This window comes from Staurois parvus, unplaced genomic scaffold (assembly GCF_062004578.1).
Source record: "Staurois parvus isolate SC_StPar_1 unplaced genomic scaffold, SC_StPar_1.0 ptg000684l, whole genome shotgun sequence".
NCBI lineage: Eukaryota > Metazoa > Chordata > Amphibia > Anura > Ranidae > Staurois > Staurois parvus.
The window spans coordinates 74702-95710 of record NW_028318480.1 but is presented as its reverse complement, the minus strand read 5'-3'; the positions used below and the strand labels follow the sequence as shown (position 1 = coordinate 95710).

General features: G+C 37.5%; 1 protein-coding gene across 1 annotated transcript in view; it reads left to right on the top strand.

Moving 5' to 3' along the window:
- The window catches only part of LOC149447470 (short transient receptor potential channel 5-like), a 431706-nt gene that overhangs the window by 348845 nt on the left and 61852 nt on the right, over window positions 1-21009 (top strand). Inside the window, exon 7 of the mRNA XM_089652492.1 lies at window positions 17045-17240. Coding sequence (XP_089508618.1) covers window positions 17045-17240 — 196 coding nt within the window. The remainder of the gene's footprint in view (window positions 1-17044; window positions 17241-21009) is intronic.

The window sequence follows — 21009 nt, the reverse complement described above, 5'->3', positions numbered from 1 at the left end:
ACAAACCAGTTGTGAAGACACCAGTATGACAATAAGCACAATTTGGACATCTCTACTGGGACATAGTGGGCACCACTAAACTTTGTAAAGCCCTCATGGAGCAATGTGAAGAATGTACAGTAATTAATATGTTTCCTGACTGCCAATTATTAAAACAGAATGCCCAAGTGAAGGAATCTCAGATACCTTCCTTGTTGTCAGTCTTGTTGTGGAGTTGTGTGCGCTCTACACTGTAGCTTGTTTTAAAGTAGAGCTTCACATCCTTTAATCATTTTTTTTATTCAGTCCCCTTTTACCTTACATATTCACATGCCCAGAAAATCTCATATTGTCTGTTGCAATCTGCCACTCTGCTGCCACGTGGCAGGTTCTGTGCCACCATCTTCTTTGAGCCATCTATCTCTTGCATTAGCGATGAACCACCACCACACATGTGCAATGTGTGATAGATGGCCCTAAAACCTGATGGAATATATAACATGAGTACCCCAGGAGTCTTCAAGTATCACAGCAACATACCTGTATGTGCTGCAGAAAAACGTGCACTTTCCTTCATATCTGCTAAGGTGAATGAAGCCTTAAAGCTAGTTTACACTTTCAATAGCCCTCTGAAGAGTGATTTGCATTGGATCAGTTTTAACAGATGGTTAGAATGCATCCTCATAGGCTGCTTAACCCCCTAAAATAACCCCCTAAAGTCGTGTTTTTACTACCCCCGAACAACCACCTGAACAAGGCGATGCAGCTCCTCTGAGCTGTACACATGATATGGCCTGATGCTTTGCTTCACGGCAATGCCAAAAAATAAATGGAATGTGGTCAAGCTGCAACTGCATGCAATATACATGACTGTAGCACAGTGGGTTAAAACAGGCAGCAAGGAGGTGAAATATCACCTTTCTACTGCCTATCAAATGTCCACTGAAAATTGACACCAGCAATGCAGTTTTTTCCCCACTGACACGGATGAAATGTCATTGTTACTGTTAGCTACCCCACTGACACAGAAACAATTTTTTCCCTCCAGTGACATCACTGACACAGAGGCATTTTCTCCTTCCAGTGACACCACCGGCACAAGGACACTTTTTCTTTGCCACTGTTAACCCCATTTGTGTGCACTAACTTTAAACTCTTCAGTTTACTGCAGCGTACTACAACCATTGGTACTATTTCAGAACATGCCACAAACAGTACATACTTTTTGCTCCGTGCACCTCTATAAGCCCTCCGCTTTAACAACCAGGAACCTCTGAAGACAAACTAAGATGTCCGTTTATGAAACTGAGATTTCAGTACATTAGTGGTTTATGAAACAGAGAATCTGCAATTGACAAACACAGAAATGGCCAGTGTATGAAGGAGCGATGTCAGCCCTTCACTGGAGATCTGTGTGAAAACTCTCCCTCCCAGATTCTCCAGCCCAGAGGTAGATAATTGGGGAGAGAAGGCAGAATCGCTGGAGTTCTCAGGAGGGAGGACGTTTGTGGAGTTTCTTCTTCTTCCTTCAGAGCCTCCAAGACAGTGGGAAAGCCCCCCTACCTTTCATGCCTTTCACAACACCCCCAAAATCCTAGAGCAGTTTAGCAATATATATATATATATATATATATATGTGTGTACATTTATATATATATGTGTGTGTGTGTGTATATATATATATATATATATATATATATATATATATATATATATATATTGTGACAGGAGGTCAGCAAGAACTAAGGGATGTGTCCAGGATGGGAGGTATATTTGTCCCAAGTTCATGTTCTACACTGACTGTTTCTCCTGCTGTGCTGTGTAGTGAGCCTGTTTGGCTCACTGATTATTTCATTAGCTCAGCTGTAGTGAGTTACGGGCTCTGGGCTCTATAAAACTCCCAGGCTGCATAGAGAGAATGCTCCAACCTGGAACCAGTTTGCTGTGCAGGACAGACTGGGGAGCAACCAAACCATACTGTGGTGAGAGTAAATATGTGTGATTTTGGACTGGGAGACCCTCTGTGTGAACACTCTGGGGTTTATTTACTAAAGCTGGAGAGTGTGAAGTCAGATTCCCTTCTGCATAGAAACCAATCAGCTTCCAGGTTTCATTGCCAAAGCTTCATTGAACAAGCTGAGGTTAGAAGCTGATTGGTTTCTATGCAGAAGGGAGTCTGATTTTGGACTCTCCAGCTTTAGTAAATAAACCCCTCTGTGTCTGAGCAGTGATAGGCTGTCTCCAGACAGGTAGATGGGAACCTGTGTTTGTAGTTAGATGCCCAGTGTGGCAAGGCTTTATTGCCTGTTTGTTTATTTTTGCTTTTTTTGAATATATGCAACTTGTGTTCACCAGACTTGTAAATAAACCACAATGTTATCCACCAAGATCCTGCTGTTGTGCTGAGCCTTTCATCGTGCTCTGACTCATCTAGGGTGTCAAGCACAACCCGCTACTGGGCTAATCCCTCACAATATATATATAGATATATAAATGTTATTATTGTGTACAAGTGTACTGAGGGGATCCATCACCTCAGCAGAAGTAATTTACCGTTGCTTAATAAACTGACAGCTGTGTGTTTTACTGATCTCTTGTTACTGTAATCCCACTATATCTCGCGAGATTACAGCAACAACAGCCGTTTTCCAGAGTTCAAAGCATTTGTAGATCACTTCTTTCCACATTAGAAGAAGCAATCTACACCGCTTCATAAACAGGCACTCAGAGGACAGCTGTCTCCTCTGAGAATGCCAGAGAATATAGCAGCCTTCATTTACCACTGCTTGATAAAAGTACACCTAAATCCTTCTGATAACCAAGCTTGAAACAAAGAATAATAAGGAAGATAGGAGGGAAAAGATCACACCGTGATGTGTATTATAATATGTACTATATAAACATACAAGTATACTGTATGTAGAACATGTGGATAAGGAAGATAGGAGGGAAAAGATCACACCATGACGTGTATTATAATATGTACTATATAAACATACAAGTATACTGTATGTAGAATATGTAGATAAGGAAGATAGGAGGCAAAAGATCACACCATGACGTGTATTATAATATGTACTACTGTATATAAACATACAAGTATACTGTATGTAGAATATGTAGATAAGGAAGATAGGAGGGAAAAGATCACACCGTGACGTGTATTATAATATGTACTATATAAACATACAAGTATACTGTATGTAGAATATGTAGATAAGGAAGATAGGAGGGAAAAGATCACACCATGACGTGTATTATAATATGTACTATATAAACATACAAGTATACTGTATGTAGAATATATGGATAAGGAAGATAGAAGGGAAAAGATCACACTGTGACTGTTTTTATAATATGTACAGTACTATATAAACATACAAGTATACTGTATGTAGAATATGTAGATAAGGAAGATAGGAGGGAAAAGATCACACCGTGACGTGTATTATAATATGTACTTTATAAACATACAAGTATACTGTATGTAGAATATGTGGATAAGGAAGATAGGAGGGAAAAGATCACACCGTGACGTGTATTATAATATGTACTACTGTATATAAACATACAAGTATACTGTATGTAGATAAGGAAGATAGGAGGGAAAAGATCACACCGTGACGTGTATTATAATATGTACTATATAAACATACAAGTATACTGTATGTAGAATATGTAGATAAGGAAGATAGGAGGGAAAAGATCACACCATGACGTGTATTATAATATGTACTATATAAACATACAAGTATACTGTATGTAGAATATATGGATAAGGAAGATAGGAGGGAAAAGATCACACTGTGACTGTTTTTATAATATGTACAGTACTATATAAACATACAAGTATACTGTATGTAGAATATGTGGATAAGGAAGATAGGAGGAAAAGATCACACAGTGACGTGTATTATAATATGTACTACTGTATATAAACATACAAGTATACTGTATGTAGATAAGGAAGATAGGAGGGAAAAGATCACACCGTGACGTGTATTATAATATGTACTTTATAAACATACAAGTATACTGTATGTAGAATATGTGGATAAGGAAGATAGGAGGGAAAATATCACACCGTGACGTGTATTATAATATGTACTACTGTATATAAACATACAAGTATACTGTATGTAGAATATGTAGATAAGGAAGATAGGAGGGAAAAGATCACACCATGACGTGTGTTATAATATGTACTTTATAAACATACAAGTATACTGTATGTAGAATATATGGATAAGGAAGATAGGAGGGAAAAGATCACACTGACGTGTATTATAATATGTACAGTACTATATAAACATACAAGTATACTGTATGTAGAATATGTGGATAAGGAAGATAGGAGGGAAAAGATCACACCGTGATGTGTATTATAATATGTACTATATAAACATACAAGTATACTGTATGTAGAATATGTGGTTGATTACAGTAGACAACAACATTTGACTGAAAAGCTAGCAGCGCTAGTATAAAATAGTACGGTACATTCTTTAGTTCATTTGTTGTCCTCAGTTCACGAGTAAAGAGCCCTCAACGCTTTGTCTCTGCGACCTCATTTGTGCAGATTCCTTACACCAGAAATAACTGCTAACACAAGAAGGCTTCTCACACTAAACAGGAGGGGTTAAGCAGTGCTCATTCAGCTTGTACAGACATGGGCCGCATTCTGCCAAACACTGCTCTTTCCTTTTTAGCGGCTATGAGATAACATGACGCTGGATGTCTCTGCAGACCTTTGTCACTTTAGCTTGCAGTTTCCAAGGAGAAGACGTCTGTGCTGACAAGAGAACTCTGTTTCCAAATCTGCACCGTCACAAACTGTTCGTAGCACAGTGAGCAGACGCATGACACAAAATATCAACCTCTTGCGATGCTGCTGCAGAGATGTCTAAGACAAAATGGCAGGCCACTCACCCGTGACAAGCAGAAGGATGCTGAGCTCACACTTTTACTAAGTTCCTCACTGCTCAGCAGTAAATGTGTCCAAGACGGCTTCTTTATGACTCAGGCTAAAATGTAATGTGATATAAATCAGAGCGGGTCACTGTATTGTTTGTATTTACATCCAACATGATTTATATTTACATAAAAATAAATAATAGATAGGGCCTCATCTCTCACAAAGACTTCAAGCACTTTTTAAAAAGTAATGCAGACTATAATTCCAATAATGATTAATTATTGGATAGAATCCTGTTTATACACACCCAAGTTTTTGAGATGCCAAAAAAATCAGATAAACCACTTCAGAATTTTTTCCACTTTTAGGGCTGTTCACACCTTAAAGTGGAGCTGGAAAGGCATGCTCTGTGTGCGTTTCCTGCACCGCACTTAAAGCGCACTGCCTTTGCAATCTGCTGAGGGTGCCAATACATGGTTAACAGCACTTCAAACACAGATTGCAAATGCAGTGTTTCTGTAACCACCATATTGCATGGTACCGCAGTTTAAAAAATAGTTATTCAATTTGCAACCAATTCAAATGAAGGGGCTACAAAATCTCACCGCAGGAATCACACATGAATGCCGACCATGTTTCTGTGCAATTTATGTGTGAACTGACCCTTAATATGACCTATAATCTGTACAATTCAGTTAAAAAACAAACTAAAATTATTTAGTGGGGAAAAAAAAAGAATTAAAAATAAAATATGGCTGCATAAGTGTACACACCCTCTTATAGGGATGTGACTGTGTTCAGAAATAACCATTCACTTTCAAACTGATGTTAAATAGTAGTCACTACACACCTGCTATCAATGAAAGTAACTCTGGTTAAGCTCATATAAAGTTCAGCTGTTCTAGTACAATTTTTCTGACATATACTCAGTTGCCTCCTACAGAAAAAGACACGGTACATAAACTACTTACAAAGCATCAAAGAGATCTCATTGTCGAAGTTATCAGTCAGGAAAAGGGTAAAAAATAAGGCATTAGTTATCCAATGGAACAAACAGTAGTCATTAACAAGTGGAGAAAACATGGCACAACAGTGACATTACCAAGAACTAGACGTTCCTCCAAAAGTGATGAAAAAAAACAAGAAGAAAACTGGTCCAGTGGACTATCAAGATGCCTTCAGCAACATTAAAGGAACTGCAGGAATTTCTGGCAAGTACTAGCTGTGTACTGCATGTGACAACAAACTCTCGTAATCTTCATATGCCTGGGCTGTGGGGTAGAGGGGCAAGACAAAAGCATTTTCTGAAAGAAAAACACCCAACCCTGGCTACATTTTGCAAAAACCTACATCAAGTGTTCCAAAAGCATGTGGGAAAATGTGGTATGGTCTGATGAGATCAAGGTTGAACTATTTCCCCATAATTCCAAAATGTACAGTATGTTTGGCACAAAACCAATACTGCCCATCACCAAAAAAACACCATACCCACAGTGAAGCATAGTGGTGGCATGGTTATGCATTGAGGCTGTTTTTCTTCAGCTGAAACCAGGCCTTTATCAAAGGTGGAGGACCTTAGGAGCTCCAAATGTCTGTCATTTGTAGCACAAAACCTTTATACCTCTGCTAAAAAGCTGAAGATGAGGGGTTATTTCCCCTTTCGGCACGGCAAAGACCAAAGGCATACCTTCTTCTGGTGAAGCCTTCGTGAATGGCTTCACCAGAAGAAGATCAAAGATTTGGAATGGCCCAGTTAGAGACCAGACCTGAATCCAAATGGAAATCTGTGCGGTGACCTGAAGAGGGTTGTGTACAGGAGATGTCATTGCAATCAGACAGATTTGGAGCGCTTTTCCAAGGAAGAGTGGGCAAAGATTTCCAAGGCAAGATGTGCCATGCTGATAGACTTCTACCTCAAAATACTCATAAAATCAAAAGGTGCTTAAGCAAAGTATAAGTTTAAGGATGTGCATATTTATGCAAGAACATAATTGTAAGTTTATTTTTATTTTTTCTCCCATTAAAGGTTTCACTCTATATTTCAATTGAATTGCACAGATTCAAGGTCACATTAAGGCTCTGTTAACATATAGACATTTTGTATCATCTTCATGTCGTGTTTCGGCCCATGATCCCAAAATGCTGTGCAATGACAAACTGCACTATGCATGTTAAGGTGCCATTCATTATTAATGGTACCTAAAATGCAGTGCAGTTCTGCCGTGATTGTTGAGTGATAAATGTTGCTGCAATTGCAGCATACCGTATCGCATGAAACTTGTCACCCAGAAAAGAGTAGGAGCTTCTTTAGTGTGACAAAACACCCAGATGTGAACAGAGCCTTAGGGTGCAAAAATTCAGAAGTGATTTATCTTGGTCTGATTGTTTACATCTCAAAAACCTGTATACTTTTTAAATCCACTGTAGGTAAAATATAAAAAACGCATATTATTAAAGCATAACCTTATGATCAGAAATGTATGTTTTACTCAGAAATAGTTGTAAAACCATTGTTTATATTACCCTTTATAAAGGTCAATTACTGGTCTCAAGATGGAGAAGTGAGAGACACACTAGTTAGTTGGGTTGGTACTAAAGGACTTGTCTAGTATATGGTTACACACTGCCTAATTATTCTGTTCGACCCTTGTAACATTTGCACGTGTAAAATGCAAGATAGCCTAGAAAATTGGTTTTAATGAATTTATTGCACCTAACATTATACTGACATTCATTGCTTAATAAACAAGTTAGAATGGTGTATTCGGTACACACTAACCAATTATAGTAATTTTTGGTATCGGATAGGGATGAGCAGACAGTCCAGTTTGAACCTAGGTTATTTGGTCATTTGGATTGGTTTTTAATTATTATAGAGAGTTTTATCAACTTCTAGATTCTGATAAACCCCCCACTTCCAAGTCCCTACAACCACCAGCCAGGGATGTGGAGAAATGATCTGTGTCCTCATCAACATAGGGACAAGGTGCTTTCCCATGATGGGTTCCCACTGGCAAGTTACCCCCTCCATGTTGATGGTATATGGCTCGGTATGGTTCAGAAGGAAGGGCACATGCTAATTCCCCATTTTCTGTGCCAGGGCAGTTGCTAGCACCCACCCCCACCCCCGCATTCATTTTTTTTTTTTACATCACCTTGCTTATTAGCCATGAACACAGGCATTTTTAATTTGACAGATTCAGCTCCCATTGATTTCAGTGGGGCTTGGGTTCAGCATTCAAACTTCTTTGAAGTTCGCTGAACAATGCGCAAACAAAAGCCATGACCGTTTGGCTCATTTCTAACACCAACCCTGCTCAGTCCCCCCCCCCCCCCCCCAACACCATATTTGTGTGAAGCCCCAATGAGCTTCAGATCTGTAAACATGCATTGACTTGGACAGAGACCAAATCATTTATCATAGAGATACACATTGGTCCCTTGACACCCAGTGATGGCCATTATAGACAGGAAATGTTTAAGCTTTGTTCTTATATAAAGGTAACCAACAGGGCTTGAGTAGATAAAATATATGGCTTGATAATTGTGTTTCACTCTCTAGTATGGTTCAGTACGGTTCAGACGACTTTCTGTACTTGACATGCACTTGCATCATATTCAAGCAGCCTGTTCGCTTCAAGGAAATGTAATAGGATGCTTTATCAAATAAAGCTGTAAAGAATATTATATATAATATTCCAAAATAATACCTGGTGAACCTTCTATAAAGGTCCTAGCACAGGCACTCCCTATTATACAACTCTATATAAAAATTGTGTTCTTGCATTTCCTTTGTTCTTACCCTTTGACATTATGCAGTTATAGTCCACTCTCTATTCAGAAATACTCCGGTTTCCTCCCACACTCCAAAGACATGCTGGTAGGTAATTGGATCCTGTCTAAATTGGCCCTAATATGTGTATGTATGAATGTAAGTTAGGGACCTTAGATTGTACATCCCTTGAGGGTTAGGGACTGATGTGAATGTACAATATATATGTGTAAAGCGCTCCGAAAACTGACAGCGCTATATAAGTACCCGAAATAAATAAATACATTTCAGTATAACTAGGGTAGATTGCACAAGAGGTAAGGAAAAGACTGTTTTTGGCAGATATACTGGTATTTTTCTATACTTGCAACAATTTAAAGAGATATAGTAATTGCTATAGAAGTCTAGTATTGCAATTCCAGTTGTGCATCCCAGATCTGGTTCCCCAGAAGGTAACTAAGTAGGTAAAAATATCATGCTTTTATTTTCATGAGCTTGTGTTTGTCTAATAAACCTGTAAAAGTGACAGTGTATGATTTTCCAAAATGTGAGAAATACATTTGATGCATGTTGCAACTTGACATTTTTATTTAGTAGAAAAGTAGTCTCATATTTCTGACTTTCCCTTTTTAATAACCACTTCAGGTCTCGCACATACCTGTACACTGTCTATGAATTAGAGCAATTTTTACATTTCTGCTATGGGTCTATTTTCTTCCATAAATTTATCCCAACAAAGGATTACAATATTTTTTAGGACAAATGAAGCTTGCTTTTGGTGATATACAAAAAAGTACCAGAAGTCCAAATTTGTCCCATGGGAATTTTTAGGTAAAAAAGAGCAGTATATAAATAAAAATATATATACTTTATTTTTACAGAGAAACCTGGCAGGGGATGTTTCTGTCATCAACCCCTCCAGGAAGCATTTGAGTATTGTAACACTTAAAATTACCAGTAATTTGTATCATGATGCTAGAACATGAATATTTTATGTAAGCATGTTTTACAGATTTCTTTGAAAACATAAAGTAGGCATAGTTTTATTATACTGCTCTTTTTTTGCCTTAAAGTCTCACAGGAGAATTTTGTTCTTTTGATACTTTTTTTGTACTTTGATTAGGCATGTAGGCAGGAATCAGCTCTTGATAGACCTATTGTTCAAATTCTTTTGGTGATATTGGCCTCCATTCACAGAATCAGATTGCATGTGGTATTTAGGTGTCCAGACACATTTTGTCTAAATATCACATACAATCCTGAAACTGTCAATTCACTATACAGTTTTGCTGTATTTAACGCAAAATGCTCAAAATGCTTGGTAAATACCACATGAAAAGGCCATAAACTCAATTTACAGAAGGAAATAAATTAATAAATTTATGCGGTAATTAAGTAGTGGTCAAGGCATGCGGTATTTAAGAAATGTAAAAATATAATTGGCAATTGAGTAGTTACTGCCTGTTTGGATCAGTTCTCTCAACAGTATCAGTAATCAATAGGGTTGATTTACTAAAGGAAAACCTTTTTTTGAAGTTTTGGATAGAGTAGAGGTGGATTAGAACATCTGCCAGGTTTTTATTTTGGTCTGTGTCCCCATTAGATTACCATTAACAGAAAATCCCAAAGTTTGGGTTGTCCCCAGAAAAGTAATAGAGGGGACATCTTCCAATGGGGACACAGATGGCAAAAAAAGTAAACATAAATGAAAAAAAAAACAATTTGCCTATAGTTCTACTTTAAGGCAAATAGACTCTGCAATATGCAAGTTGCTCCAGGGTTTAGTACATGAAGTAAAGCTTCACTTTACAAAGAATACCCAATCACATGCAAGGGAAAAAAAAAACATTTTTTCTTGCACATGATTGGATTATGGAAGTCAGCAGAGCTCCCCCTAATTTACTAAGCTCTGGCGCAACTTCACTTGCAAAGTGCTTACTCTATGTGCCTTTAATAAATCAGCACCATTACATTTAGTAAATCCACCCCATTACATGTAGTAAAATATATTTATTTTCATCTGTCATTTTGCCAGATTGTTAGAGACTGTTTTGTATATATACAAGCATATACATCATTTGCTGCAAAAAAACCTCCCGATCACCCCAATCATAATATAATGTACATTCTCATCACAATGGTATAATCCCTTGTTAGAACATATACAGTATGTCATATATGTAAATGGATACTTTGTCACAATTATTTTTAGAGATATCTTCCCACTGACATCATTGATCTTTTTGGCTATCTATAAGGAGGTAATTCTTCTCAGTGACCGCAAGTGTAAGGAGAATTCTTCCCACTGGCCATCACACTAATGTATCATGAGTTGTAGATATAGTCATTTTTAGCACGGGTCTCCTGAGCTGGAATGTTATCTCAAGGGATCCTCTTTGTTGAAAAGGTTGAGAAATGCTAACTAAAAGCAATTTTTTTTTCATGTTGGATATAGTAATGGAGGTTTAGAACCCCTGTCAGTTTTTTTTTTTTTTTTTTTTTTTGCCATTTGTGTTGCTATTGGAAGATGTCTCCTCTATTACATTTCTGAGGACAATCCACAATTTGGGATTTTCTTTTTATTTCACTTTCAATAATAATGATAAATAGAGGAAACAGAGAAGGTGAATCTCCCTAATGGGGACAGACAACAATAAAATCCTGATAGGTGTTCTAATACCTCTCCACACTGTCCAAACCTAAAGAAAAGGTTTTCATTTAGTTATACTTTAAGTAAATACAAACTATATTTCAAAATATCAAATACTGAATGAAAATAGTAACAAAAAACACATATATACTGTAAATACCATTCTTCCACCAATAAAAAAGACAACTTTGTATTTTTTTTATGGTGGAAGGGGGGTATTTATATATGTGTGTGATTTTTTGATACAAATTTAATTCATTATTTAACATATATAAAAATATTTTGTATTTACTTAATTTAGCCTGTTTCTGATACACCACGAGTGTCCTGTGAAAGCAACTTCCATTTGGTATTCTAGTCACCTTTTTTCTTTTGTATTAATTAGAGATGAGCGAATTATTCAAAAATTCGATTCGGCTGATTCGCCGAATTTGAGGAAGAAATTCGATTCGATGCGAATTTATTCGCTACGAATTCAACTTATAAAAAGGCTTTCTAGGCTTCAGAGAGCCTTTAAATTAGTGCAGAACACTGTACCTTTAATTTAAATGCCCTTGATGAGGAGAAGGATGATGAGGAGAAGGATGATGAGGAGAAGGATGATGAGGAGAAGGATGATGAGGAGAAGGATGATGAGGAGAAGGATGATGAGGAGAAGGATGATGAGGAGAAGGATGAGGAGAAGGAGAAGGATGAGGAGAAGGATGAGGAGAAGGATGAGGAGAAGGAGAATTCCAAGCCGGCAAAAAGTGTATCTGCAGAGCTCCGCTATTTCTTAGCGGAGCTCTGCAGATACACTTAGTGGAGCTCTGCAGATACACTTTTTGCCGGCTTGGAATTCTTATTTTCATCCTACTTCTTCTTCTTCTTCATCCTCATCCTCTTCTTCTTCTTCTTCTTCTGAGGATGAAGAAGAAGAAGTAGGATGAAAATAAGAAGAATTCCAAACCGGCAAAAAGTGTATCTGCAGAGCTCCGCTAAGTGTATCTGCAGAGCTCCTCTATTTCTGACAGTTCTCTGACATTCACATTTACAGCGGTTGAAACATTGTATCTATTTGTTTCCATAAATGGAAACAAATAGATACAATGTTTCAACCACTGAGCTCTGCAGATACACTTAGCGGAGCTCTGCAGATACACTTTTTGCCGGCTTGGAATTCTTCTTATTTTCATCCTACTTCTTCTTCTTCTTCATCCTCATCCTCATCCTCAGAAGAAGAAGAATGAAAAGAAGAAGAAGAATGAAAAGAAGAATGAAAAGAAGAAGAAGAAGAAGAATGAAAAGAAGAAGAAGAATGAAAATAAGAAGAAGAAGAATGAAAAGAAGAATGAGAAGAATGAAAAGATTCTTCTTCTTCTTTTCATTCTTCTTCTTCTTCTTTTCATTCTTCTTCTTCTTCTTTTCATTCTCCTCTTCATTCTTCTTCTCCTCTTAATTCTTCTTCTCCTCTTCATTCTTCTTCTCCTTTTCATTCTTCTCCTTTTCATTCTTCTTTTCATGAAGAATGAAGAGGAGGAGAAGAATGAAAAGAAGAAGAAGAATGAAAAGATTCTTCTTCTTTTCATTCTTCTTCTTTTCATTCTTCTTCTTTTCATTCTTCTTCTTTTCATTCTTCTTCTTTTCATTCTTCTTCTTTTCATTCTTCTTTTCATGAAGAAGGAGGAGGAGAAGGAGGAGAAGGAGAAGAAGAAGAATGAAAAGAAGAAGTATTCCAGTACAGCAAAAAGTGTATCTGCAGAGAGCTCCGCTATTTCTGACAGTTCTCTGACAGTTCCTTCACATTTACAGCGGTTGAAACATTTGTATCTATTTATTTCCGAATAAAAACATCTGTATCCTAAATGGAAACAAATAGATACAATGTTTCAACCGCTGTACATGTGAAGGAACTGTCAGAGAACTGTCAGAAATAGCGGAGCTCTCTGCAGGGACACTTTTGCCGGCTGATCGGGAAAAATCCGATTCGTGCACCCGAAGTATGCAAATATTCGGATTCGACGCGAATCGAATTTTTCCTGAAATTCGAAATTAATTCCACTTCGCCTGGTTCAATTCGCTCATCTCTAGTATTAATACATCTGCTGCAGAGACCACACTGACTTGGTGAGTTGGCATATTTCTACAGTTTAAATCATTTTACGTTTATCTATTTATTAGCAATAAAAACTGACAGGGGTTCTAATTCTTCTCTACTGTATCCATCCCACTGAGTCGTGCATGAGATAAAATACCGCATGGTTTCATGAGATAAATATCAAATATTTTAGTAGTTTTCTCAGTTATTTAGTGAATGTCAAAACATTTTTTTGAAAAATGCTGAGTGGTATTTCACCACATTTCTTAAAGTGGTAGATATCGCTTTGTGAATGCAGCCCATTGCCTCATGAAAATTATTTTATTTTCATAGACAAAAAATGTAATAAAACTAAAATAAAACAAATACTTTTTTTAGCTTGCTCAGTGTTAATTATTTTAAATAGTGTTTTGTTACTTTTAAAAACCACTACCATGTAACAAACAAAAATACCACTAACAAAGTAACAAAAAAATAAATAAAACCTAAAAAAAAGTTTAATTGGTGGTTAGAATAGAAACAAAATAGTTGAGGATAAAGAGGGAAATCAGTTAACTTCTGTAAACAAAGGGTTAAGAAGAAATTAAATAGAAATTAATTAAAATGTTTTTTTTTTAAACTTTTTTTTTTTTTTAAATGTTGGTTTGCTTTAGCTGACATCATCTGCAGACTGAAGCTCATCTCTTTGAATCAGAGTGGATTCAAAAGTAATAAGGTTTTTTGTAACTCTCTATCTTGAGTATGAACAGTGTTTATCAGCATGGTGTTTGATATTCCTTTTTTTTAAAAACAGCAACAGCTTCTACAGCTGCTGTATGGGGATGGGGTTGAAAAGCAGACGTACAGGACATAATGTATACTTTGATTAGGGTTTTTTTTTTTGGACATCTTCTGTAGTGTCTCCAGCTTCCACAGCAGATACATTTGCATAATGTGGCCCAGTGGAATTTGTCCAGTATCTAAAGAAGCGCATAGCGTATAATTAAAATGTTTATTTTCAGATAGCTTCCCTGATAAAAACTTTGATTATTTTCTGCATCAGTTCAGGCCACATGCTCCCAAACACTTTGAGGCTTCTCTATAGCCTCCCAATTAAGCAAGACCACTGTAGAGGCCCTTACAAGATCTAGAATGTAGCCTCTCTACTCCTCAACTGAACTTATATCTAACTAGAGACCAGGACAGCTGAGAGGCAAACAAATTAAAATTACATCTGGAATATAATCAGTTGTTAAAGAGACAGCACCTCTTCTCTTCCTCTTCCTTTCCTTCTCCTTACATGAAAGCCACATTTGCATGCAGCCTTCCCATAGGAACACAGCATAAAATATAGCATTTAGGGGTTTATTTATAAATATGTTTTCCAAGATTCACACTTTTACCTAGTATTCATACAGTTTTCAAACTAAATCCAATAAAAGTTGTAACACTTGAATGCAAGTTGAATGAATCTTGTGTCAACATTTTTAAATAGACCCCTTGGATATTTACCTGCATTGCTCTCTGAAAAGTAATCCACAGTATTATTAATATAGGTACTGATAGAGCACCATCAATTTACGCAGCGCTTTACATATACAGTATATAGAATTGTACATTCACATCAGTTGCTAACCCTTAAGGGGCATACAATCTAAGGTCCCTAACTCACATTCATACATACATATACTAAGGCCAATTTAGACAGGATCCAATTAACCTACCAGCATGTCTTTGTAGTGTGGGAGGAAACTGGAGAACCTGGAGGAAACCCACGCAGGCACAGGGAGAACATGCAACGCCAGGCAGGTGGTGTTGTGATTGGGATCCGAACCAACGACCCTAGTACTGCCAGGTAGAAGTGCTAACCATTTAGCCACTGTGCTGTACAGTATACTGTATTGCTTTGCAGAAAGCAGTACAGGTAGGGTTTTTTTCTTCTACTGTGGAATGGTGTTTTTTAAATGAAAATACCATGCCACAACCGAGTATCTAGTGTTTGGTATGCAGGTTGGCCTCTTTCACCTGAGTAGGTGAGCTTGAAAAGGTTGGCTGGGGGGCAACTCAAAAACCAATAAAAACAGATTTAAAAAAAGAGAGAAAAAAATCCTTTAAATAATGTCTGGGGGGTGAGCTTAACATGCCTGTGAAGTTGCACATCTGTACAATATATACAGCCAACTACAGCAAAGCTGGCATTTAAAAGAGAGCTTTTTTTCTCCTTTCTTTGGACATAGATCAATATGTTTTTTTTATGTTTGTTTTCCCTTTTTGTTACTTTTTTATACTATTATTGTAATATTTTTTTTCTCATTTGGAAATCCTTTTTACTGTAACCTGAAAACCTTTAATAAAAAGAATTTACATATAAGGGGAACACCACACAAAAAAAATCCTTTCCAGATCTTTATTCAACCTGGCTGGCCAGTGCAAAGGTGGGTGAGCTTGAGCCTCCCCACCCAACCTGAACAATACCAACCCACATGTTCTCAGCATGGGGGATTACCCTGTTGATGAGGATAACAGGCTTTCCCCCCCAACCCTGGCCCAGATGTTGTGGGGGTCTGGTTGGGGGGCTTATATAAATTTGGAAGCCTCATTTAACAATATGGGGGTCCCAGATTCTCTCTCCTCCTTCTGTGCAGTTAAGAAAATGGTTCATTGAACCCCTACTCATTCACACACAAAAATGTAAACAGTAAATAAAGACACTTACACAGTTTTTGACAAGTTCCTAATTAAAAAATATCCTGTCCCATAATGTAAATCTATCATCAGTCATGTCATCCAGAGAAGCAGATCGACTCAATCTCAATACTCGATGCCCAACAAAAATAAAATCCTGCTGGCTAACAGACACATTAAATCGTATTGCTGTCTTATGTCGAATTACATTTCCTGAGGCCCTGACACTCAATGTAAACAAAGGGGCAGGGTTTCACAGATGATGCAATTGACTAAAAATGGTTTGCTCAATGTCATTGCCCAAATATGGCCATGGTGCCATAATTGGTCAGTAATGTCACATTACCCCAGGGAACCCTTGGCTTCCTTAGCAGCAATTGACAGAAATGAAAATGGCATTTATAGCTTCAGTAGAAATATTGCTACTATGATGTTTGGCACCCTTTAAACAGGCTAAAAGTCTACAGACTAAGACTAACAATGGAATAGTTTGGTCTGAACTTCTTTTCAAAATGATCCTTGAGCTCATTCCTAATTAAAAGTCCAATTTGACATGTAAAGGAAGTCATACCTAAAATGTAGAAGGAAAATACACTTTTGCGAATTAATTCTCCCTCAGTTTTCCTGTTTCCCTGTTTGAGGAATATCAATGAATCATTGTGTTATATTTTACCAATCATGTAATTGATTTCAATACAGAGTGAAGTGGCCACAAAAATGAAATATATAATTAAAGTTTGGGTTACCTGGGTAATTTGATGTTGCATGGTTATGTAGCTCCAGATGTGCAAATGCTAAGGGTGCACTTGCTTCTGCTGAAGAGTCAAGGCTTATATTTCCTTTGCTAATGAATGTATGCATATTATGTTTTAAATACATCTGTTAGATAATGGATGTTGGAGATACTGTACTTCTTTATGTATACTATTATACTTAATTGTTAGCTGAGTTTTTATAAATATTGAACTTTTTTTTTATATATTACAGCCTTTTTGAGACCCTTCAGTCCCTGTTCTGGTCAGTGTTTGGTCTTCTAAACTTGTATGTTACCAATGTGAAAGCACGCCATGAGTTCACAGAATTTGTTGGAGCCACCATGTTTGGAACGTACAATGTCATCTCCCTGGTTGTCTTACTCAACATGTTGATAGCCATGATGAACAACTCCTACCAGCTGATTGCTGTAAGTATCAATTTGTTTTTATTCTACCTTCTTCCTAAAGCAACTCTTTCCTTTGACATCGATTACAGATACTGCTAACTAACATGAACTATTCAGCTTATAAACAAATCACCAGTGAATAATCAGTGAACGACTATGCTCCCATCTGTCCTCTGATACCCAGTTATTCGCCCATTTGTTAAGAGTAGGTTAGAACAACAATGCCTTTTTTTGAAAGTCATGGGTCGCTTCATCATGCATACAACAGCAACCAGTAGGGGTGGTTAGAGATGGAGATTAGGGCTATTGTAACAAAAAAGTAAAAATTGCATATAAATATTAGTCTTGTTTAGTCTGCTTAGGCTGCTCATTTGATTAAGGAAGTGGATTATGAACTGTGCTTACACTGTGGTTACATAGTTGGGGAACCGAAAGGTTCACTTCAAACAAGAATGGGCCTAAGAACTATTTGGATTTATGGACTAATGGATAACCTTTCATAAGTGTACACAAAAATATATATATATATATATATCTCTTCAAAAGGATGGCTGAGCCTTCACTGTATAGATAATACACATATACCACAGTCCTTCAGCACTCACAAAATATGATTTCATTACTGTCACAAGCAAGAGTCTCACAGGCATAACCCTAACCTCGGTACCTGAAACCTGTAAAGTATAAAATATATGATGGACAGCGCATAGTGGTTAACAGGAAGGTGGTCAGTGTCTGTGCCCTCACACACTGGCAGTCCATGAGCCTCATTATATTGGGGGTCATTGTTTCTCATTTATTGGAGAATGGTGTTGTGTTCCCTTACATTGGTGGAGAGTATCTGTGCCCCCTTAGATTGGTAGTCAGTGTGCCCCCATTACATTGGTGGTCATCAAAAAGGCACAGAGCCGTTCTGATTGTCTCTGTGCCTTTGCTTTTTATCTGTCTAATGACAGCAGATATCATAGGGATTGTGTGGGATTGTGCAGGATCTTGGAACACCAGAGACATCCTGCAGGAGATGCAAGGTGCGTGCCTTGGGTGCTCAACACGAGACACGCCCCTGCAGATGAGTATTTTCTACCCATCCATTGCACAGGAAGTAGATGTAGAAAGGCATCTATAGGTGATATTTAGTGATTCCAATAACCTCCAGTCCACCTCACTAAAATTTTGGTAATCTGGAAACCTGAGAATCCCTGCTAGTGATATAGGAGACCTATTTCTAATCACACCCTATGTAGGCTCTTTAACACTGAGCTGCTGCATATCTGCATACAGCCAGCATCACTTGTTAAGATGGGGGCAAGCTCACTCAGTGCTCACATTCACTGTTTGTGATCAGAAGCTGGTAGGGCAGGCTCCCAAATAGCCATTCACTTGTATGACTGACTGTATGCACTACTTGTGACTCCCTGAGAGCGGGGACGAACTGGGGATTTTATGTTATAGGACTTTGCAGCCTCTAGATGTTTTGCAAATGAGGCATTGAGATGTCTGTCTTAAGGTTTTTAAATGAAAAAGCAAAATAATAAATTATTGCATTTAAGCTATTGGCCTGCCAGGAGTAGGTCCCATATGCCTCTGAAATCCAGGATGAGAAGCATGATTGACTGTGGGATTAATATACAAAATCTAAAAGGAAAAAAATGGCAGTTGTCCATAGCACCAAAACAGGTTTTATCAGTTAAATGCAATTGGGAAACTCATTGGTTATTGAAGGTGACTGGGCTAGTTGCTAGTTTTCATTGCTTTAAGTACTTCATGTCCTTTGTAGCTAAACTCTCCACAAAAAGACAACAGACCATGAAGTATGTAACATACTATTCAAGAGCAGCCTAAGACTACCAGAACCGTTAAGAAGTTACTGTACAAAGCAAATATTTAACTGCTACAGGGAGTCAGGGCAAGAGTGCACAGAAGCAACTAAAACAGAGTAAGTTTTTTGTTCTGGTGTTGCTCACCTCACCATTACCCTCCAGGCTTTGGTTGTCATCCATATGACCTTTTTCATGATCTGTCATTTTTTTTTTGTTTTTCACAGCAGGTTGAGAAAAGAACTGCATGTAGGTTTCATTAAACCCTGTAGGGAAATCCCAGGATGGGAGCACAAGCACTCAAGTGTGTCATGTGCTAAAACTTTTAGGACATGTTAATGAACCTATAAAGTGATATTTCCCTAACAGCTGGAGAAATGATTTAAAGAAGGAAATATATTTTTCTATCTAAGTTTGTTAAACATTTCAGTCTCTTGGTTGCATATAGATACACTTGGACAGAACATTTCCATAGTTCCACAGTGGGACATTATTAATAAATAGAATGCCTGGAGCAACTTGACTTAATGGTTTCATTCCCATCTTCATTTATCTCAAGTGAGCACTGACATTTCCAGATAAGACAGCCAATAATGATGTTGCCTCACAAGTTATTCTGTCCATTTTAAAATTGACATTTCCAAACTTTAAGTTAATAGAATATTTTTTGTTGAGATGGGAGTTGTGCTTATGTTGCCGGAGTGAAATGTTTATGATTAAATGACTAGTGATGACTAATGTATGCCACTGCTGGGATTCCAGTCTATTGCCGTCACAAGTTCACAAAGGTTGTGTCCCTGTTTTGCGGTCTTTGGGTTCTATACAAGCATTTTTTCTAACAAATTCTATAGTATTCATTGTAGAGCAGGTTCATAACTAATAAGAGTATTCAGGTAATATCAAGGTTAATAATAAAATTCACAACAACCACATAGATTGCTGGAAAAGCCTTCACAAATTTGTGCAATTCATATTAAGCTTATGATGACAAAATGCATTAGTAAAGGTTAATGTCAGTAAAAAAAAAAGCATATAAAAATGATCAGTTCAATGCAAACATTAGGTTACATAATCATTGTGGTATGTAGATAGTAAGGTTGCATTGTCTGTGTGTATTCATTCAGGCTGATTGATCTTTTGCGTAATGACTGCCATGTCTTTCACTTTTCAGGTAAGTAACCACTGCCACGAATGATCTATTAGGCTGACACTAACGAATAATGTAAGGGGACATTTTTCCTACTGACCTTCAGACCTTCTCCCACTGTTTAACAGTGACCAGAAATGAAAAGAGGCCCTTCTCTCACCAAGGAAATGGGCCTTCTTTCCCTCCACACAAATGACCCCCTCATTCCATTTACCCCCCCTATGTAAGGGGCAATCTTTCAATGACCACTACTTCTACCCACTGATTGCCAATGTAAAATATATTCTTTCACTGGCCACAAATGTAAAGAGTATTCTAATCATTGACCACCAATGCAAGGGGCATTCTTCCCACTGAACACCAATGTCAGGGCATTTTTTTCGCTAACCACCAATGGAAGGAGGTTATTCTTTAGTGATTAGAAATTGAGATTTGCCTGTGCTCCACTCCACAATGCTACTGATTCTGAGAGCTACAGGTTTGGTCAGTGACTTGTGATATGCAATGGAAATGGTGATATGGGATTCCTGGTAAGCATATATTGCAATACATGTTCAAACAGAGTCAAAGTGATTTATCTTTTGGCCAGTCCATAATCTACTGTGCAAAATACCAAATACATACTTGCTTATAGCATACTTTATTGGACATATAGGGGTTTATTTACTAAAGCTGGAGACTGCAAAATCAGGCTCACTTCTGCATAGAAACCAATCAGCTTTCAGATTTTATTGCCAAAGCTTAATTGAACAAGCTAAGGTTAGAAGCTAATTGGTTTCTATGCAGTAGTGAGCCTGATTTTGCACTCTTCAGCTTTAGTTAATAA